The sequence below is a fragment of the Panthera pardus genome, unplaced genomic scaffold (genome assembly GCF_024362965.1).
Source record: "Panthera pardus isolate Hobbes unplaced genomic scaffold, ASM2436296v1 HiC_scaffold_6, whole genome shotgun sequence".
Taxonomy (NCBI): Eukaryota; Metazoa; Chordata; class Mammalia; order Carnivora; family Felidae; genus Panthera; species Panthera pardus.
This window is the reverse complement of record NW_026526991.1, coordinates 129,396,506-129,419,821: the sequence shown is the minus strand read 5'-3', so window position 1 is coordinate 129,419,821 and position 23,316 is coordinate 129,396,506. Positions and strand designations below refer to the sequence as shown.

The following is a 23,316-nucleotide window of genomic DNA, read 5'->3' as shown; positions in this document are numbered from 1 at the left end:
CAGACACCGTTTCTTTATCTTTTTTTTTTTTAAACTGTATGTGTGATGTTATAAACTTTACCATTTAAACAAAATCTCTGGTTTTGAAAATGGTGGATATGTCATCTGTGGCTTCAAGAATCTAAACATCGGAAGCAACATCCCAGTTCCAAGCTACCTAAAAGTCAGCCACTTGCTTTTCAGGTGCGTGCCATGTCTCGCACGGTTCTCCAAAATGTAGGTCTGTTTGCCGGGCTGAAGGTAGATCTGCTGAATGTGCAGGTGCCTTCGGATGTACAGGTTCCTGGAGGGCCATCGCGTTCTTTATTCTTTTGTTTTCTGAGTAATGGATGGTGACCAGAATTTCCTTCTTTCTAACAGTCAGGGAAGGGGGGCGGGGCGGGAAGAGAGGAAGGAGAAGGAGGAGAAGGAGGGAGGAGGGGGTTCTCTAAGGAGTCCTCCCTCCCACACCCACAGGCTAGAGAACTGAGGATGGGGTGTGCAAAAGAACACAGACAGTATCAGCTCTTCCCAGGAGTGAAGCCTGCTTTGCAGGTGCTGTGACGCTTACCCTCCACACACCGTGGCTCAGTGGATCGTCTCAATCTTTGCTTATAAACTGTGGAATCAGCTGTTGGAGGTGCCTTCGCACCTTCTCAGGGCTCCTTCCGCATGTCTGTCGCCATGTCATACCTGGTGTGACACAAGAGCTTGTGCCCCCAATCCTGCCCTGAGCTCTAGCTGCCCCTGCATCACTGTTTGACATTTGGTGTCATGGAGTGGCTGGGCCGGGCTGGCTTGCCGTCTTCCTAAAGAGCCCTGTGGACCCTGTGACGTGGAAGCCAGGGCTCCTACCTGCCAGCCTGGCTGTGGGCTCAGGATATTCTGCCGTCTGTTCTGCTGGGGGGATGACACTGGGTCAGGCGTCACCAGTGAGCCTTCTCTGCCTCCTTTGAACTTTCCACCAGCCCACGTGGATGGCCCTGGAGGCTTAGAAATAAGCTCCTTGCAGATGCAGTCACCTCCCACCATCTGTTGCCTTGTAACCACTCATACCAGAACATCAGCTCATGGAGAGCATGCCTCCCAAATCAGCGAGACACTTACTGTGGTAAACGGCTCCCTTTCGTCAGTTGCCGTAATAGAAGCATCTGAGAAATCTGCTCTTAGTAGGCACGGGGACAAGGAAGTGTGGACAAGTGGGGACAAGGAAGATGCAGCCAGCTCCCAAGTATCCAGGGGCCGCTTCTCCAGTTTGTGAGCTGCCCAGCGTTACAGTTCTGTGTCTCCTTCTGCTACCATGTTGAGGCTGAATGTAGCCAATAAAGGACATACCGACCTATTTATTTTGCTCTTGGGGAAAAAAGGAAAAAAATAAAGTCTCATCAGAAGTTTGGAGGAATTGGGGTCGAAACCTACAAGCAGATTTGGGGATTGTCTGTGGTTGGTATTTCTTTTTTTTTTTTTTTTTTAATTTTTTTTTTTAACGTTTATTTATTTTTGAGACAGAGAGAGACAGAGCATGAACGGGGGAGGGGCAGAGAGAGAGGGAGACACAGAATCGGAAGCAGGCCCCAGGCTCTGAGCCATCAGCCCAGAGCCCGACGCGGGGCTCGAACCCACGGACCGCGAGATCGTGACCCGAGCTGAAGTCGGCCGCCCAACCGACTGAGCCACCCAGGCGCCCCGGTATTTCTTACCGTCGTAACCAGAAACATTCAGCAATAGTTTGTATGCGTTCCTAGTCCTGCTTAGGAAAGCACGCAAGGCCTGGAGTAGCAAGTGTGAGAACAGGGACAGAATAAGCTGAGACCCCTGGGCTAGAGGACCCTCGGGTTAGAAGCGAGGAGTTGAGATTAAGGAGCGTTTTTGCTGTTTGACAGGGGAGAGGCTGTTTGACGGGAGACCCACCCCAAATCTTAGAGAATGAGCTGAGAGCGGGCCTGGGCCAGGCCCCCCAGGGGCCAGATTTCAGGTCTTCACTGCCCTGGATTGTGAGCTCTGTGAAGGCATTAGGAACAGGCTTCCTGTTCATGCCCCATGGCACCCAGGGAGGCCCTGTGCTGGGCCCAGAGAGGCTTCCCTGAGTTAATTTTAGGTGGAGTCACACCCCAGACTCCCTTGAAGTGTACCTGTCCCCGACTCAGTCTCAGCTGAGCTGTAGTACTTAGCACAGCACTGACATGAGAGAGCTACCTATTCCTATTTGTTGATTGACTGATTGAATTTGACTGATAATCTCCAGTTACACACACACACACACACACACACACACACGCACACACACACACACGCACGCACGCACAAATGCTCTCACTTTTTTCTAGTTAAGAAAGCCAACACCAAAAATAGGTCCTCTATCTCTACTCAGTTTTTAGAATGACAGAAAGTTCATCCTGAGGCGCAAAGAGAAAAAGAAAAGAAAAATCTAAGAAATGTTTTATGTCTTCAGCTTTTGAGTTGTCAGGCTTGTGTCTCTCCTTTGTCATTTCACAGCTCCTGAGGTCCTGGCCCAGAAACCATACAGCAAAGCTGTGGACTGCTGGTCCATCGGGGTGATTGCCTATATCTTGTGAGTATTGCTTGCTACCTTGGCTTCTTTTTTCTTTCTTTTTTATTGTGAAATACACTTAACACAGGATTTACCATTTTAACCCTTTTTAAATGCACAGGTCAGTGGCGTCCAGTTCATTCACACTGTCGTGCAGTCACCACCACCCATCTCCAGAATGTTTTCATCTTCCCAAAACTGAAACTCTGTCCCCATTAAACTCTGACTCCTGTTGTCCCCTCCCTGTAGTCCCAGATACACTCCATTCTTCCTTCTATCTCTGTGAAGTCGGCCATTCTAGGTTCCTCACGTAAGTGGAATCATATGGCATTTGTGCTTTCGTGACTGGCTTTCTCATTTATAATGTCCTCAGGGTTCATCCATGTGGGAGCAGGTGCCGGAATTTCATTCTTTTTAAGGCTGACGAACAGTCCATTATATGCATATGACACATTTTGTTTATCCATTCATCCCTCAGTGGACACCTGGGGGTTTCTACCTTGTGGCCGTTATGCATAATGTTGCTATGAACATGGCTGTTCAGATGTCTGCCTTTGGGTGTCTACCCGGATGTGGGATGGCTGGATCATACGGTAATTCTACGTTTTAACGTTTCGAGGAAGCTCCACGCTGTTTTCCATAGCAGCGCCCCCACTTTACGTTCCCAACAGCAATGCACAAGGGTTCCAGTCTCACCACATCCTTCCCGCCTTTTCATAACAGCCGTCCTAATCGGTATGAAGTGCTTTCGTCGTGCGTTTGATTTGCGTTTCTCTTTCTTAAAATGTATTTCTAATGTTTTTGAGGGCAGTTGACACACAATGTTACATTTGATTCAGGCACACAACATAGTGATTTCATAACTCTATACGTTAGGTTGTGCTCACAACAAGTGTAGCTTACCCTCTGTCACCATACGACGCTATCCCAATACTGTTGGCTCTTTTCCCCATGCTGTACCTTTTACTCCTGTGACATATTCATTCCATCACTGGAGGCCTGTACCTCCCACTCCTCTTCACCCATTTTACCCCTCCACCCTCCCTTCTGGCAAACCATCAATTTGTTCTCTGTATTTATAGGTCCAGTTCTGCTTTTTGTTTATTTATTCATTTGTTTTTTTAGATTCCACATACGCGTGAGATCATATAGTATTTGTCTTTCTAGGTCTGATTTATTTCACATTGCAAAATACCCTCTAAGTCCATCCCTGTTGTTGCAAATGACAACATCCCATCCTTTTTATAACTGAGTAATATTCCAGTGTGTGTGTATGTGTGTGCATGCGTGTGTGCATGTGTGTATCACATCTTCTTTATCAATGGACACTTGGATTGTTTTCATATCTTGGCTGTTATGAATAATGCCTCAGTGCATTTATCTTATGGCTAATGATGTTGAGCATCTCTTCATGTGCCACCTTGGCTTTCCTGGGGATACAAATGACTATGAAAATATTAGGACATCTTCAAAAGAAATCAAAATGAGAAAAATATGGTGAAAACCAAAATTTAGCCTTTAGATACCTCATCTCTTCTCAGGTGCCTCATCTCCACAACCCAGGAAGGGCTGTCATAGGCATAGGGTTGTTGCAGTTGTTTTCACGGTTATCAGTTTTGGTTATTATTATTATTTTTTGTTTTGCTTCAGTCCACTGTAAAGTTGTTTTTTAATTACAATTTCTTTTGGCAGTGATACTTTCAAACACTTACAATGGAGCACGCTGCTAGGCTGGGTTTAGGCCAACTGGTGTCTGTAATTGATAGGAAATGAATTTCTTCCCAAGGAAGGGAAGGCTTTCTAGCAGACAGAGTCTGCTACACACAATGAAAGACCGTGGGGGATTGTGATCAGAGAAAGGTCTGACAGTATGTGGCATCCTCAGGGACTGCTGGAAACATCCCCCCTGTATTGGCGTTGTCTCATTATCTGGAAAGCAAGCGGTCTTTCTACAGCATACATTGAATCGGGCAGCTTTTGTAATTTAATGTGGGTTTAGTTGACAGCTCCTGTAGATTCCTGCCATTATCACAGGATTTATCCGTTCTGATATCCTTGGCCCGTAGGACTCCCACTTATGGAAATAGGTAAAGGGCAGATTCATCTGAGCCATAAAACTAACATTGCATTTACATAGAGCTCTTACTTTTAAAGCATCTTGACCATCTTCTATAGTAGTTTCATCCTTTTTAGTGTGTGTGTCGGGGGAGTTACAGACCCTTTTGAGAATCTGGTGGAAGCTCTGGACCCTGTCCCCTAATAAATTCACACACACACACACACACACACACACACACACACACCACACTTTAGCATACCTCATTAGGGGGCTTCCTGCGTAGGTAGATATCAGACACAGGCCGTGTGTTATTTACTCTGGCCCCCTAAACTCTCAGCTGAAATTCATATCAGAGGTCATGCCTTGACAAACCTGACATGAAAGATGAGAAGAAATGAATGATGGGCCACTGTTCTTCCTGCAGAGGACCAAAGCTGGCGTCACCTCGAGAAATCTGGGGCTAGGCACAAGTGTCCCTTCATCTGGGCCTCTGCTTGTTTGTGCCTTCACACTTCTTCTGAATCTTGACCCATCTGGCCTACACTAATGTCTATAGATTCCCTTTGTATGTATAATGGTTTCCCTCAAGTCTTGGCATTGGGGTAGGATATCTGCACAGCTAGAAGGAGGTACATACAGCTTTACTAGGATGGGCATTGGTGTCTTAGACAGCTCTGGCTGCTATAACAAAACACTATGGACTGGGTGACTTAATAGGCAGACATTCATTTCTCACAGTTTAGAAGGCTGGGAAGTCCAAGATCTAGGTGCCTGCTGATTCAGTTCCTGGTGAGGACCTTCTTTCTGCCTAGGTTGCCACCTTCCTGTTGTGTCCTCACAAGGCAGAAGGGGAATGTTCAAGCTCTCTCGTGTCTCCTGTCTCTTCCCATAAAGGCACTAATCCCATTATGGAGGCCCCATCCTCATGACCTCATCCCAACCTAATCACCTCTCAAAGGCCCCATTTTCAAACACCATCACAGTGGGGGTTAGGGCTTCAACATACGAATTTGAGGGGGATGCTATTCAGTCCATAGTAAATGATTTGGTTGTGTTGTGCTTGATAAAATTCTTATAGCAGAATCTCCTCAAAACATGGACATTTCAGGATGGACATAGTACCTACTTTATAATATCAATGATGTATATGTAATAAATACGTATATATCTATATTATATATACACATATATTATATATACACATATATATTACATCAAACATCTGTGTAACAGTGCAAGGATATAAATATTCTCACAGGTTTTATCTCCCTTCACCTCCCTGCAATCCTACAAGATAGGTGTAGTTATTATTAAACCCACTGAGAGAAGATGAAACTTCAGTTCGAGGACATTAAATAATATAACTTGGTGTCAGAATTGACATTTGAACCCCAGCCCAGCTCTGACTTCCAGTCCAGCTCTTTCTGCTACGCCACATGTCCTTCACATGCAGATGTGGCCATGTCAGTGAGAGAAGACAGGATGTTTCTTTCCCTGTGACATCCAGCTTGTGTTTATTTCTTTCTTTCTGCAAATGTTTACTGAGTACGTACCATGCACCTGTCACTATGCTACATCCTGGGAATGAGCTTTAAACAAAACATACACAGTCCCTGGGTTTGTGAAGCTGGCTCTCAGTCTCATGGAAGAGACAGGCATTCAGAGAAACCTCATAAATGAACATTTAAACATGTGCAACATGTGCAACACATTTAAAAACGTGCAGAGCGCCTTAAAGGAAGAGGATGAGGTGCCCTAGTAAAGTGGAACAGAGGTTGCCTCGTTTCCACTGGGGTAAATGGCTGAGGAGGACTTCTTTGAAAAAGGGGCCTTAAAACAAAACCTAAATGATGTGTGAGTGTTCAGCAGACAGAGTGAGGAGAAAGTGTTCCAGGCAGAGTGAATAGCATGCACAGAGGAGGCTTTCAGCTGCAAGTGACAGGAAATTCTGGCTTAAGCATTTAAAACAAGAAAACAAGTCATACCTCACATAATAACAAGTGTGGATCTAGGGGAGCCACAAGACTGCCTAGGTCAGAATGTCACTCCCAGATGGTATCCATCCCTGCTCTTCACCATCCTCAGTACGTTAATCTTTCCTTGCGACCGCCCCCCCCCCCGCCCCCCACAACCAAACAAGATGGCCACCGCAGCGTCGGGCATCTTGGACAGACACAGCATTGACTGGTGGAAGAAGAGGTGATGTTTATCCCCACGTTCCTGGAAGAGCTAGAATATCTTCCCCAGAAGTCCCTCAGGCAACTTTCCCTCATGTCTGATTGTCCAGAAATGCCTCCCATGCTGTTTCTAAAGGAGTCCCTGGCAGAGAAGATGGGATTATCGCTGGTTGGCCAAATGAAGCAGGTGACCTCTGCTGGTGAAGAGGAAAGCAGGAAATGGATTTGCAGTAGGTAAAGAACACGTCTGCCATGGCCCAATAGGTAGGAAAACACCAGAAAGGACAGCAAGGGGCCACCCAGGTGGCTCAGTTGGTTAAATGTGTGACTTGTGTTAGGTCATGATCTCACGGTTCATGGGATCGAGCCCTGCACCGGGTGCGGTGCTGACAGCCCAAAGCCTGGAGCCTGCTTCGGATTCTGTGTCTCCCTCTCTCTCTGCCTCTTCTCCGCTCGCCCTTTGTCTGTCTGTCTGTCTGTCTGTCTCTCTCTCAAAAATAAATAAATGTTAAAAAAAAATTTTTTTTAAGTCCAACATGGTTAGAGTATGATATCAAGACAGGATATCAGAAAGTTATATGCAAGAGCCTGGGGAAGGAGAGACGTGGCAGAAAGTTTAGGTTTAACAAATGTAGTGGGAAGCCAAAGAAGGATTTTGGCCAAAGATATGAACTGATCTGATTTTCACTCAAGTATTATTCCAGCTACTCTGTGAACGGGGGTTAGACAAAGCAGGAGTGGAGGGTGGTGACTGTTGGGAGGCTTTGTCAGGTGAGCAGTGACAGTTGCTTCCACCAGGGAGGCAGTGATGGTGATCGAGTGGCAGGTGTATTTTGGGTATGGGGTTAAAGGAGAGAAAAGTTTCAGGTATAAACCCAAGTTTTTGGCATAAGCATTCATGTAGATGGCTAAGAAAAAAGAATAGAGGGTGGTGAAGGAGCAAGTCTAGGGGGATCAGTGAGATCAAGAATTTCATTTGGGGCATGTTAAACTTGAGATAAACTTTGAGATATCCATGCAATTGTGTATGCACATGTGGAGGTCAGAAGTCTGGGATAGAGATGCTTGGCATATATATCTGGGTATGGTTTGAATGTAGTATATCCAAAGCCTTATAATTACAGTATACAATACAATACTTGCCTGGGTTAAAATATAGTATTAAGTAAAGCAGTACTATATTTCTTTATTTCTATTTTAAGTATAAATTGATAAGCTCAAACTTGGTGGTCACCTGGTCACCACTAGTTTTGCTCCAGGGATTAGTCTCTGGTTGATTTATCAGCTGTGTCATATTTCAAAATGGCAGCTAGGGTGCCTGTTTTCCTTGGTGCCTTCCAGAGCTCTGAGAGTCTCAAGCAGAGAATAAATGGAGACTTTGAGCCTCTCTCTTATACCTTCCAAGATGTTCAGATCTTTATGGCTAATAGGCCACATTCTAGATAAAGTTTTTCTACATAATATGGCTATGCTTGGAGAACCACTCACTTCAAATGTATCATTATTAGTGTCAACAACTAGCATTTCTTGAGTACCTTCTCTATTCCAGGCACTGTGTTAGGTGCTAAAGATGCCAAGATGACAAAAGCATGTTGCCTCCCATGAGAATATTAACAGTGTATATGGTGGGACAAGAAGATTCATAAAGTAGATTAAGTGACATGCGGAGGGGCTTGTGTGCAGCTGTAGGAATTCCTGGGCTGAAGCCACCAATGGGGACAGGGGTGTTCGGGAAGGAGGAGGCACCATGCCAGGTATGTCTAGGAGGCTGGATAAGACTAGCATTTCAGAGAGGGAGAGGGATGCTTGCAGGCACAGGATCAAGGTTGCCTGAGGCACATTCGAGTGCTGATGAAAATACTCAGTAAAAGGCCCCTGGCCTTGGTTGGGGTTCCTGGTGCAAGGCTGGCTCCAGGTTGAACTAGGGTTAGAAGTTAGAACTCCTGGATCTCAGTCTCAGACTCTTGCTACTTCCCACTGACCAGCTGGAGGGTTAGGGTGGGTCTGCCGTAGGTGGGGAGGGCCCCTACCCATGTTGGGACTTTTGACCTTCCTACTGCACCCCAACTCCCTGCTTTCATCTTCCGTCTGGAGACCAGTGAGCAAGGCTGCTGAGCAGGTCGTGACCCACAGGCAGCGCACAGGGGAAGGCAGCTGTCCCACGGGGGTCAGCACTGAACCCGTGTTCTTCATATCACCTGTAATGGGAAAAAGGTTAGCCTCTGCAGTTTTTTGAAGTGCAGCATTATTTTCATTTGCTAAACCTGTCACACTGAGAAATCAATCACAGCAAAAGCGGCTGTGACCGGCCATGTACCAAACGTCCCCTCTGCATGCAGACATTCTGTATTTTGTCAGTGCAGATACCTGATGTATTCCTTCTCTTTTGATCTCTGCACTCATTCCTATGTTATCCATCATGTTGGAAGGAGAAATATTTTTTCCTATGAGGGATACTCATTTTTAAAAACACATTTAATGGGTCCTTATCCAGAGTCCCTCCAGGGATCTGGACTTAGGAAAAACATCTTTGCCTGCATCACTTAAGCTACTGAGAAGAATGAGGAGAATGTGAGGGACACCCTGGCGGGCATGTCGGTGTCCAGCCTGGAGGTGTGGTCAGCCAAGATCCCGCAAGTTCCAAGGAAATAAATGCGCCCACTGGAGATGAGAATCAGCATTTCATTGACAAGACTGAATTTTGCCATCATGTGCACACTGCCTTTCTTTCTCGAAATTTCAAGGAGATGAGTTAATGATGGCTTGCCTCACTTATGCTCAGGAATACAGCATGCTCTGTGCTATGGAGAAACACAATGGATGTGTGTCAGTCTAAGAATCAAGCAAGGCCTTACAGAGTTTGGGCATGAGAGTGTTTGGGAAGGCCAGAGGGTTAGGGTGGGTCTGCTGTGGGTGGGGAGGGCCCCTACGCTTGTTGTGGCCTTTGACCTCTCTGCCTAGCAGAAACTCCAGGCAAAATACTTACAGTAATCCCCTTACTTTTTGACTGGCCTCCTACATGGTTCAGTCTTTAAAACGAGGTCACATAAATATCTATCGGCCAGCTGGTACTCAGTGTAATTGGCTTTGTAAAGAGTGGTGATAAGAGTGCCTAATCTGTATGGTAGGTCCATTTTTGGAGACAAAGAGTGTTCCTTGTCAAGGTAGTCATCATCATTTTAAACCATTGACAGACGCGGCTTTGTGGATACACATGTCCCAGGGAGAGAGCCGGAACCCAAGCTCCAGTAGGAGAGAATGTGGTGTAATTACTCAGCCCCAGGGAAAGAGCCAAGCATGGGGCATTATGATGGTGGTTACTACCATTAGTATGAAAAGTGTTAGCACTAATAAGAATAATTAACTGGCATTGCCAGTAGGCAGCAATCATCTTGTTATATTCATAAACTTTGTGGGAGGGGACACATTGCCTTGTTTAGACTGCCTTGGGCCCATGGGCTGCACTTTGGCTTTCGAGGTTCAGGAACTAAATTAATCTATTTATTCATCTTGCTCAGACAGTCCCGGTGAATTGGTTCACACTAGCCAGACTCAAAAGAGATTTAAAAAAAAAAAACCTGGAGTGTCAGTTTACTAAATCATGAGATCCGTGCCCTGCAGGGTAATTGGATACACATGTCATCAAACTAGCATGTTCTCCCCACAAGAGGAAATGCTCCATGAGAAAGCAGATTAAAAGCAGAAGTTGTCTTTACAAACAAGGAATCAGAGCCTAAAGCTGGATGGCCTTACGTGTTTTCACAAAGCCTAGAGTCCTCTCCAGGGTTCTTCTCTATATCCGAGGGTATTTCTGTCCCTCTGTGACACAGCTGTCCCTGGTGGCTGGTCAGAGTGGCCACAGACTGGCCAGGGCTTACGCCTCCCTCTCCTCCCTCCTGCCCTAAAGATCAGCCTCCAGCCTTCTCTATCTTCTATCATTCAGGCATTATTATTGGTGTTTGAGCAGGCTTTGGTTGTCATAATTCTCAGGCTTACTGACTTTATTTCACTGACTGCATTTCACTATGGTGCTTTCCAAGGATTTCCAGAAAGGTGCTTCATCTCCCGTCCATAGTCTACACTGAGTGGATCCTGTATGTGGCTAAATGCCTTTTGGTTACCTTTAGTCTCAGACACAAGTACTGCTTGACCATATTCCTGCTTTGTTGTGGGCCTGTGACCCTCTCCCTGCTGCTTCTGGGGAAAGACTTTATTGGTTGTCTGTTGATGGTTGGTTCACTTCTCAACCCTTAGGAAATAGTCAAACAAATATTGTCTGGTTTCAGAAAGTGGGTGGAGGGGTATGCACGGATGTGATGGAGGAAATTTTACAAGCAGCGCAATGGAGGTCAAGAAATTCTGCACTTTAGTTGGGGGAGGGGGAGCAACTTCCTGCCAGTCATTTCAGGGAAGGTGGGATCCACTAATGTCTTTGTCTCGCAAAGGCCCTGGGGTAGAAAGGACACCTCAGGGAGAAGCTGGAAGGGAATGTCTCACCTATACCACCTTTACACTCAATGGCAGGGCTTCAGGCCAGATGGAAAAACATTTCACTTCCTCTGCTCTCTTCTGTTCACGTCAGCATCATCAGTATCCTCTCCTGGAAACTGTCATTTAACGCTTCAGGATATTTCTCCTGGAGAACAGAAGGCAGAGGATTGACGTGCATTCACTTAACTAACATTTATTGAGCCGAATATGTGTCAGGCAATACGACGGGGTTGCAGAGATGGATTCATTACCAACTCGGACTTGGGGGTGCTCACTGTCTGCTGGAGGGGACAGACAGTAAACAGATCAGTTAAAATCCAGTCTTGGTGGCTGTCACCGAAATGAGAGGCAAGAGCTCCCAGGGCAGAGCTGTAAACCCTGTCCTGGCCTTGAGGAAGTCTCCACAAGGTGATGGTGATCTGGCTTTGGACAGTCTTCAAATATTGGCAGGGCCATCATGCAGGGAGATTGATGGTTTATCCTTCAAGACCAATTATCTGAAGATAATGATGTGCTTACTGTGTTGGAGAGAAGATGTACTATTCAGTCTGAAACATAATTTTTGAAATAGAACTTGAAAGATGTGATCCAGCTTTGACCTTCTGATGTCTAAAACTTGATGATGGGGAAAATATAATCTCTGAATTATCAGGATTTTTTCCAAGTTTATTTATTTTGAGAGAGAGAAAGAGAGTGAGTGTACAAGTGGGGGGAGGGGCAGAGAGAGAGAGGGAGAGAGAGAGAATCCCAAGCAGGCTCTACACTGTCAGCACGGAGGCCGGTGGGGGGCTCAAACTCAGGAACCATGAGATCATGACCTGAGCCAAAACCACGAGTTGGATGTTTAACCGAGTGAGCCACCCAGGCGCCCCTGAATCAGGATTTTTAACTCACCTATCACCATACTGAGCAAACGGAAGACTCAAAAGAGGCCCTTATTATGTTTTACCATCTGGAACGTAGCACAGCAGCCCAGAGGCAGGAAGGAGGTGGCACACAGCTAGCGTAAAGCTGCAGAAAGTGCATGGGGGGTGTAGGAGCAAGTCATGAGTTTGGACCACTTACTCTGAGCTGGGTTTGTGACCAGGAGGCGCAGGTGATGGAAGTGAGAAGGGGAGAGTCCCTGATTTCCACGAGCAAGTGAGGAAACGCTCGTGGAGGTGGTAAGGGGACCCACGGAAGGACACACCAAAGCCCGTGACTCTGCACCGAGCACTGCACTATGCGTTGGCGAGACAGCACCCGGGGACCGTCTTCAGCCCTCTAATCCCCTTGCTGTGCTCCGAGGGCTTGCCGGCTAGGCATTCTCAGCAGCGCTTCGTACGCGAGTAAGCAGAGGCCAGGGGACAAGTGGACAGCCCATGGCGTGGCTGTACCGACACACTTCCCAGGTGCAGCAGCTGGTCTGCTTTTCACCTGCAGAATCGTAACTGTGTGCCCGTCAGAACGGGAGAGAGAAAAGGAAGGAAACAAGCCGAGAGGGAGGAAGCAAGAGCCCTGCAACCAAAAAAAAAAAAAAAGTCAAGATGCAAAAGTCGAATTGGAAATCCGCCCGGGTTCAGAATCATCAGTTAGCGCTGGTGTTAATCACCTCCAGACTGGATGTCTGCACCCCTCAGAGCTTCGGGATGAAATCCATTACTCGTGAGAACTAATTTTAGCTGCTGGAAGTTTCGCTGGGTTTTTCCTAACACAACAGTCCTGGCTGTTTGAAGCTCTCCCTGCTCATCTTCCTCCCCGCCTGCCCTCCCTTCCGTGGTCAGCGCGAGCAGAGTGCAAAGTGGCTTTGTCTGGGCTTCCTTTGGCTGTGTTTCACCTGCAGCAGGGGGCTCAGTGCCTCTGTGTCCGTCTCCCAGACAGCCTCAAGGTGCTGTCCATGTGGCTAACGCAAGAATCAAAAAGTGATACACTTGGAAGCGGCACTGTGGATCACGATCCAACAGCTGTGGATGCTGCATTGTCTGGTCCGCTCCTTTACAAACTCTTTTACTCCAAATGGAGTATGCTACTCTCTTCTCACGCTTGGAGAAGTGCTGAATCTCCTTCCCCCCCACCCTTCCCGGCGGCTCCCAATCTTCAGCCCCAGTTGTATATAAACTGTCCAAGAAATGTGTTTCCTTTCTCCCCTAGATCTTTCCCTGATCTGCTTACACATTCTCAGCTTTCAAGGCCTTATCCAAATCTCCGGGGATGACATGGGACACTTGTCTGTTACATTTTCATCAACAGTGTTTTGCTGAAGTCAGCCTGCACATGGTTTTAATACGTGAAACCATTCCTGCTTTCTCCAGCCTGATCTCTTCCAAGTTTGCGAGGAGAAAGTTCTGGAGTGTGCATGGTCAAACATATGGTCGCTGAAATCATTGGATTACATCTCTGTAATGATTCAGGTCTCATTGGTCATTCTGTTTTATAAATCCGCATGATACGCTTAAACCTGTTTTGTTCACTAAGTGGGCCTTGCAGCTAAGTACAAGAGGTTTATCAGCTTAAAAAGCTTTGCTTTATTTTATGAAAGTTACATTGCCCAGAGTAAGATGAATAAAACTCAGATTCCTTAGCACAGGACCCAGACATTCATAAATACACACCAAGTGCCGAGACAAAAAGGCAAATGGGGGCTTACCAGAGTTATTGCGTATCAGACAGACCCTGGTTTCCAATGGAGGATACCCAGATTTGATTGGTTTTGTGAATGTTTTCCAGAGACTCTTTGGGCCTGGGTTGACCTTATGTGGCTTACCTAGTTTGCAATAATATACATAGGGGTTTGTTGTTTTCGCCATTTCCATGGCGCCTTGGCCTAACTCCACCAAAATATTCTTCTTCACAAATAATGCCTTTGCGTCAATGTTCTCTGGAAATCTTGAGCTCTTCCTGGAATTGAGGGCTCCCGGGCTAAATGCTTGGAAATAGTGGGATACAAAGAGCGGAGTGAAAACCTGATCTCTGGTACACTCTACCCTTATCTTCACCACACAGGGCACGAAGTTATGACCAGAATGCGATCATGGCTCTTCCTCCTTTTCTGTAGCAAGCTTTATAGTTTAGGTCAGGAGGGATGGGCCTTCGTGGATGATTCTGAGACTTTGCACAAACTTTAAAGGTATGTCGCTTCATTTTCACGTTGAGGCCACTGGACTGAGTCCCTCGGGCCGCGTCTGCTCCTCTGCCCCCAGCCCTCCTTCCCCCGCCCCATTGTTCTTCCTGGTGGTGAGCAGCGACCCACGTCAGTGCTTCAGCTGAAGGAGCCTGAAAGGGATTACAGAGCATTGGTGGGATGGAAAAGACAAGACAGGATAAAGGAGAGGGAGCCTACATTTAGTGATCACTGTGTGACAGCACTTTCCGGTGGTATACCTGTTACCTTCATGTCTCTGCATCCATCTGTCTATCCATCTTTGTGTGTGTTTGTATATAACGCATATTATTATATAGTATGTGCTATACATGTTATATCTCTCTATAAGGTGGGTGTTATTATTCTCATTTCACAGAAGAAACCGAGCCTCGGAGAGGATATGTCATTTTCCCAAGGTCACTCAACCAGTACTTGTTGGAGCCAAGATTGGATTTTGTGTCCTTTTTTTTTTTTTAATGTTTTTTTTTTTTAATTTATTTTTGAGAGAGAGAGACAGACAGAGTGCAAGAAGGGGAGGGACGGAGAGAGAGGGAGACACATAATCAGAAGCAGGCTCCAGGCTCTGAGCTGTCAGCACAGAGCCCGACACAGGGTCGGAACCCACAAACCACGAGATCATGACCTGAGCTGAAGTCGGACGCTTAACCGACTGAGCCACCCAGGTGCCCCTGAAATCTGTGTCTTTGTTTCTCTAAATCCCAGGCTGAGGAAGCTACACCACGAAACCTCTCTGAAAACAAAGCGAATGGCGGTCGGCTCTCAGAGGACAATACCAACCTTTCCTTGAAAAGTCACTTCTCCATTCTCCTTCAGAGCCCTTTTATCCAGTTAAACTAAACAGCAAATTCTGGGTTGCCATTTTCTGGTGACAATTCGATTGTCAGTATGGACTGTTGCACCCCAAATGCTTTTTGCATAAAATATTGAAAATAAGTTTTGGCACTTAAGCGCATTTCAAGTGCTTAGAAAATTCACTTATGTATGTTATTTGATTTCCCACCTGCTCTGGGTCAGTGAGGGATGCCTGAACTCTTTCCCAGTCCTGCCGGGCTCCTTGATGTCTTGACAGAAGGGTTTCTAAACATTACTTCCTTTCTAGGCTCCATGTGGGAGCAAAGCACTCAATGAGGCTACTGGACATGATCATATTGGAATCCGGTTCAATATAGACTCAGGTTCATTTTTCTCCAATTCCTGTCTCCCACGGCCAGGCCATAATAGTCCCAGCTGTTCCCCTCCTTCTGTCTTTCCAGAAAGCAGGCTGGGTAGAAGGGTAGGTGTTGATTTTCTGAGTGCAAGGACTCGGAGCTGTTCTTTATCTCTTTGGCAGGTCATATAGCCTTGTTTCTGGCTCTGTTTCATCATGTACAAAAACACAGCACCCTGACTTCAGAGACAGGTTTAGGAAGAGGACGTGTGTGGCATTTCCTCGTCTTTGCCATGACCTATCCAGCTGCAGGGCTCCTATTAAAGGTTAAGATGACTTGGCTCTGGAATTGGATGAGTAAAGTTAAAATTCTGTTCTGCCCCTTAGGTGTGAGAAAGTTGCCTCATCTCACATGCGTTTCCTGACCTGGAAATGGAAGATGAACACGCTTACATCCTAAGTACACATGGCTCATAAATGAGACAGAACGTGTAAATTGCATAGCCTAGTGTCTGATACACAGTAAACACTCAACACATAGTGGCCATTGATTTTCACTTTACAGAACACACACAACGAAGTCCCTCTTCTATAGAAGAGTCAGGGCCCTACTTGTCTCACTCACATGTGGCCGGACTCTGAACTCTGAGGAACAGGAACAGGGCTGGTCTTCACGACCATGTGATCAGCGTTTGGCTCAAACATTGGTGCTCCATAAATCTCCGTAGAATTGGACTGAAGTTGCTTTTGTTTCTCTAAACAAGAGCCCTGGGCAGATAGATGCCCGGGCCTGCCACTTGCTGTGGTTGAGACCACCTCTCCCACTGGGGCCCCGCTTTCCCAGGCTCCTAACTGAGGCGCTAGGCCAGGCGATGACTGCTGGACCCCAGAATAAAATTTGATTCTGTGCCAATCCCCCTACTATGTAAAGTCCTTCTCCAGGCATACATTTCAGCTTCTGGTTTGAGGATTCATACTGGGAATAAGCAGGGGGTATAGTCTATGGGTTATGTCCTCTTATGGGCATTTCCTGGTTGGAGGGCAGCCAGACCTGGGAGACATTACATGGAGGAAACCTTCAGGGCACAGGACAAATGTGAGCTAAACGGTTGTTGATGATTAGTTGTGCTTATTCCAGTCTGCTTTGAAGATGCTACTGGGCATTAGGAGGCTTCACTGCAAAAATGACTCAAAAATTGTAACACATGAGAAAGTTTAGTTGAATTATTTTCTCCGGAAACTATTCATCCATTTCAGGATGATCAACACTACTTTGTAAGTCAACTGGAGTGTGTGCCACTGTGCACACAAACATGCACAAGCATTTTTCATGTAAATATTTCCCACTTATCAAAGAAAAATCAGCCAACAAATATGTATTGATTGTTACTGAATGCTAATGAAACATACAAAGGAAATACAATATATGACAAAGTCTTCTCTCCTCTAAGAACTCACAATCAAGGTGGTAAGACACATGCAATAGCCACGAAGAGATCCTTTCGAAATTCTTTGAGAGGACCCAAGAAAGAGACGGGATTGAAGTAGAGTAGGAAGAATGGCGAGTGTTCAGAGAGGGGTTGAGTGCATGGGGTGGTAGTCCCAGAAACACCGGGAGATGTTTATGGGCTCATTCATCTGGCAGATTTTTGTGGAACACATACTGGGCTGGGTACTGGGATCACAAAAGTGAATGAGGCACTGTCACCTCCCTCAGGGAGCTCAGAGTCTAACGGAGGAGATGGTGGGACACAGATATCAACCCATATGTGCACCATGATGACTGTATCTTAGAGGCTGGGGAGCTCAGAGGAAGGGTTCTGCCTGGCCAGGGTGGGGGTCAGGAGAGATATCACGGAATAAGGCCATACACACAGAGCTCTGGGAGAAAGGAGGAGCCACAACAGTGCACACAGGAGGAAGAGCATTCCTGGCGCAGGGAACAGTGTATGAAAAGGAATACTTGCAAACCTTCCCATTATCTTTCCTGTCTATTTTTATACATCCTGTTTCTTTTTAAAATTTCCTGTTTATTTGGAAGCTTAGTGTTGAGTGTCTCTTTCCCCCATCCCCCAAATAGAATGTAAACGTCATGAGAGTAGGACTCACCGTCTCCTTGGACACTATATCCCCAGGCCTAGGACACGGCCGATGCCCAGTCAGCATTTGGGGACAGTCAGAGGAGGACCTGATGGGTGGTTTTTTATCCGCTGTCCTCAGTGGGGGACCCGAGGGGGGTACTCAGGGAAGGCAGCCCCGCCTCCCGGGCTGGTCCTTCCCTCCCAGCATCTCTGCTTCTCTCTCCACGTCCACACCGTCAGCCTCCCTCTTGCTAGCCTCTTAGTCTTCATCCCAAACGGAGGTGAGACCCGGGGTGCACTGGTGTCGGGCTGCCTCCCGGGCCTGCTCCCCTCCCTTGCACTCTTTGCCACCGTCACGGTCCACACAGCAGCTCCAGGCATCCTGTTGCAGGGCTAGGCATCACGCTGGCCTGCATGGGCCACGGTCCCAGACTCCAGACCTCCCAATCCTCTCTCTCAACTCCTTTTGGAATCTACCTGCCCCACTGATCAAACTCCACTGCCTGCGCCCTCCTGCCTTTCCTTTGCCTAAATACCAACTTGTCTTCCTGCCTCAAATCCGCCCCACTCCAGCTGCAAAGCCACTTGCCCTTGTGGCTCCTGTGGCTGGGCCTTTTGGGGGGACTTCCCATAGCCTACCTGCCTTAGTGGGGGAGCCCAGCAGCATGGGGTCTGGCCACTGTGCATTCTGCCAGCTTCATCTCCCACTGCCCGTGGGCTTCCATTTCACACTGCAGCAGCAGCAAACTGCTCCGAGGCTTGGGAACACACGATTCTTTTCTGTCCCCACGTCTTTTTTCCCGGTTAGCCACCCCCACCAGTAGCCCCTGTGTCTCCTGTAAAACTCCTGCTCATCCTCTGAGATAAAGCATAGACATCTGCTGCTTCTGCCTCCCCAGAAGAGTTTGGAGACGATGTCCGTGTTCTTATGTATCATCCTATCTCCAGTATCAAACCCAGGACCTGGTATGCAGTAGGTCCAAAATCAATATTTGATGAATGCATGAGTGCTCGGTATACGTAAGACGCTAAGTGAGTATGTGTATGTTGGCTGATTAAAACTGACAGTGAATTACGATAACGTCCACATGGAAATACTTTGTGGAAGTTGCTGCCTGATGATAGCCACCCTGACAGGTGTGAGGTGATATCTCATTGTGGTTTTGATTTGCATTTCCCTGATGATTAGAAATGGTGAGTACCTGTCAGCCATGTGTGTCTCTTCTTTGGAGGAAAAAACAAAAGAAAAAAACCAAAAACAAGAGAAAGTGTTGGTGGGACTGTGGAGAAAAGGGAACCCTCATGTACTGTTGGTGGGAATGCAAAATGGTGCAGCCACCGTGGAAAACAGAATGGAGGTTCCTCAGAAAGTTAGCAATCCCACTTCTGGGTGTATATCCAAAAGAATTGAAATTAGGATCTCAAAGAGTTATTAGCTCTCTCACGTTCACTGCAGCATAATTCACAGGAGTCAAGACATGGCGACAGTGTAAATGTCCATCAATAGATGACTGGATAAAGAAAATGTAGGGGCGCCTGGGTGGCTCAGTTGGTGAAGCATCTGACTTCGGCCCAGGTCATGATCTCACTGTTAATGAGTTCAAGCCCCGCATTGGGCTCTATGCTGACAGCTTGGAGCCCGGAGGCTGCTTCGGATTCTGTGGCTCCTTCGCTCTCTGCCCCTCCCCCACTTGCACTCTGTCTCTCTCTCTCTCAAAAATAAATAAACATTAAAAAATGTTTTAAAGCAATGTAGAATATGTAGAAATGGAATATTATTCAGCCTTTTGAAAGATGGAAATTCTGCAATATGCGACAACACAGATAAACCTTTAGGACATTACACGAAGTGAAATGAAGTCAGTCACAGCAAGAGAAATACTGCGTGATTCTACTCACATGAAGTGTCTAAAATAGTCAAATTCATAGAATCAAAGAGTGGAATGGTGACTGACAGGGGCTGGAAGGAGGGAGATATGGGGAAGCAATGGATGTAACGTTTCGATTACATAAAATGAGTAAACTCGGGAGATCTGTGCGACATCGTGCCTGTTGTCAACAGTACTTGACTCTACACTTACAGTTTGTTAAAAGAGTAGATCTCATGTTAAGTTTTCTTTTAAGCTTCAAGAAGTGACCTTTTTCAAAGTCACTGCCTTATGTTAAATGTGGCTGATCCTTTCTCTTTTTTCAGTAGAAATTGTATATATTTAAGGTATGAAACACGATGATTTACTATACATAGTGAAATGATTGCTAGTCAAGCTAGTTAACATATATTCTGACATGTTACCATGTTTTCTTGTGATGAGAGTACCTGAGATCTACTCTCTTAACCAATGTCCAGTATTCAGTGCCGTGTTAACTATTGCTTTCACACTGTACCTTAATCTCTAACTTACTTGCCCTACAGATCTGTGATTTTGACCTTTGACCACCATCTCCCCATTTCCCTCACCACTCCCCCCTGACCCTGGCAGCCACCATTCTGTGCTTCTGCATATTTGACTTTTTTAGATTCCCTGTATAGGTGGGGTCATGCAGGTTTTTAAAATTTCTGTGCCTGGCTTATTTCACTTAGCATCATGTCCTCCGGTTTCATTCATGTTGTTGCAAATGACAGGATCACCTTCTTTTTTGGCTTGAAAATATATCATTTTATACATATGCCACAATGTCTTTATCTATTATCTGTCAGTGGGCACTGGGGTCATTTCCATGTCTTGACTCTTGTGAGTAACGCTGCAGTGAACATGAGAACGTATATCACTCTTCAAGGTACTGACTTCATTTCCTTTGGGAATATATCCAGGAGACATGTTGCTAGATAATATGGTTGTCCCATTTTTAATTTTTTGAGGAACCTCCATACTGTTTCCCCCCAATATGTTGAGGTGAATTTTGGAAATAAAATTACACAAAAGGGTAAAGAGGTAGCAACTGATTATTGCATGGGAATCCTTTTAAGCAAGCACCCATTTGCAGAGGGACACAGATACATGGCTAAGGGCAGACAATCAAGAGGACCATATATGTAACATGATTACCCCGTTAAACCCACAGGGCCTCTCAGCAGGAGCTCTCAAGCTATTACAGGATTTCGGTTTCCAAGAAAAATTGTGCACTGCCGAATCAGCCATGGTTGGGCATCGCCGATTTTCACATTCGTTTATGCTAAAAGCCTTCTCCTTCATGGAAAATCTTCTCCCCGATGAGCTGTGTCCACGCCCAACAGGGGCATTTTAGGTCAACCAAACCACATTGCATTCTCTCTACAAAGACAGTCCAGGTTGCTCCCAACACCGGGCCTTGCACACTGAGTTCTTCTGGAATGTCTGTCAATGATGCAGAGCATACTGCCTCCCGCAGGGGAAGGTAAAGGAGACAGGAGTCAGTGTAGGTGGGATCTTCGAGGACTCTCTGGGCTGGGGACGTGGGGGGCTGTCCTACATCTTAGATCCTTATCTCTGTTTCAAAGCCCAGCCCGGGGGCTCAACAGCCAATGGTGCAGCCTCTTCTTCCAGAGCACATTTGTTTATCCAAGCATTTACTCGGCATCTGCTATGAGTGGACCTGGGGCTGGCCACTGGGAATCCAAAGACAAGAGTGAGACCTAAGACATGGTCCTACCTTAAGGACAGGTCAGGGCAGTGTGCAGTGTAGGAAGTGTCACTGGGGGTGTTGCCCACTGTCACTGGGGCACAGAGCAGAGCACCTACCCCACCTGGCAGAAAGGGGCTAGGTCTTCCTAGTAATAGCTCCACTGGTCTTCAAGGGTGTACCAGAGGCAAGTGAAGGGGGAGGGTAGCCCAGGTAAAGTACATGCCTTTACCTTGGTCCAGAAATAAAAAGTGCCCAGTGGGGAACCAACTCTGAACACCTTAGCGCACAAGACCCAGAGCATAGGAAAGGGGGTTAGAAAGGTAGGGTCCAATCACTGGGTTCTACTTGCAGATGAAGGGGCAGGTGGGCAAACTAAATGACCTACAGAGAGGATTCAAAGTCAAGGCTGCAGCATAAGGTTCAATTCTCAGTTCTCTTCCCTTGAGTGAAAAAGCAAAATATTTAAGAACACAAAGCTGGAATCAGATGGATAGGCCTCGAGTCCTGACTTTGCTGCATATTAGTTTCTTTGCCTTTAAAATGACAATTGTGCAAGGGACTGTGACCCCAGGCTTCTTAGCGACTGAGACATAAACACCCCTAGATCCAAGGTGGCGAAGGGAGATGGGGAACAGTTTCCAGAATCCGAGGCGGAGTGCCTGGTAGAGTCTGCTCCCTGAGAGGGAGCAGTGGCCTTCAGTCAGCAGGTGTAGCCAGCCTGAGTGTTGGATGAGAGCAGCCAGGCCAACACATATCCCATCCCTGACTCCCCCCTTCCTTCACCATCTCTCCTGGAGGCCCCATTGGCCACCTCCTATCAGATGTCAGAGTTCACCCCTCGTTCAAGTATCCATACAGGTCAGCCTCCCAGGGCACAAAGCAGAGTGGAAAGTGGCTCTAAAGGGTGAACAGAGGTGTTGGGGACCCACACCTCCTGGGGGAGTTGAAGTTTGAATGAGATCATACAGCAAAGCTCTTAGAGGCACTTTTTACCTAAAACAAGTGCTCAGTCAAGACTAAAGTAGAATCCAGCAGTACATTTGCATGAATGTGCCACAGGTAGACAAGAAGCATAGTAAGAAAGACTGAAGATATAAGGGTTCCCCTTGGATGACCGTCCTAAGGCTGGGATGGAGGAAATCGATGAGCCCCGGAAATGTGTGTTGCCTATAATTGGGCATGACCATCAATCGTTGGGTTGGTAAGTTTAGATGTCGTTCCCATTTTTTTTCTTTTTTCAGTTTATTTATTTTTTTATTTTGAGAGAGAGAGAGGGAGAGAGAGAGGGCATGAGTGAGCAGGAAAGGGCCAGAAAGAGAGGGAGGGAGACAGAAAATCCCAAGCAGTCTCTGTGCTGTCTGTGTAGAACCCAATGTGGGGCTCGATCCCAGGAGCCATGAGATCATGACCTGAGTTGAAACCAAGAGTTGGACTCTTAATGGACTGAACCACGCAGGCGCCCCAGATGTTCATTCTGAACCACAGACTTTTAGGTCTAGAACATTGGGAATGGCTTTATTGTCTTTGACTATGCATGGTGAGATAACTTGTACATTATTTAAATGGTATGATATATAAAATAAGAACACAGAGATTCCACTTGCCAGTAGGTCTAGACTGCAGAAGTCAGTGTTCTTGTATATGGAGATAAACCACTCAGAGTTGTTTGTTCTCCTATTTGGACCCTCCACACAAACCTACTAATGAAATAGCCTGGCCAGGGAGCTCTGTGAAATTTCTAGATCTGAGAAAGATTCGACAACTTCTATTTGTCCTTCTCTTCCTTTACAATCCTTATTTTAAAATCCTCTTTCTTAATGTTAACTTCATCTCCAAGCTAGATCTGCGTCCTTTCCTTACATCCTCAGTATACCCACATAAGCAGTATTCTATCCCCCGTCCAAAAGAGCTTAAAAACCAGAAGAAATACAAGAAATTGGGATATACATTAACAAAATTGGCATAAGAAGAGTAAATCTTTCCTGGAATTTTCTTAAAGGTTTTTTTTTTCCCTTGGAAAGAAAGCCAAACTGTAAAGTAAAACACACTCAGCTGTTAATAAACAAAAACCTATCATATCTAAAAT

General features: G+C 46.3%; 1 protein-coding gene across 5 annotated transcripts in view; it reads left to right on the top strand.

Moving 5' to 3' along the window:
• Positions 1–23,316, top strand: part of CAMK1D (calcium/calmodulin dependent protein kinase ID) — a 431,007-nt gene that overhangs the window by 388,172 nt on the left and 19,519 nt on the right. For all 5 annotated transcript variants that reach the window (XM_053894728.1, XM_019460777.2, XM_019460776.2 and 2 more), the window contains one exon: positions 2,476–2,551. In XM_053894728.1, the coding sequence (XP_053750703.1) occupies positions 2,476–2,551 (76 nt within the window). The remainder of the gene's footprint in view (positions 1–2,475; positions 2,552–23,316) is intronic.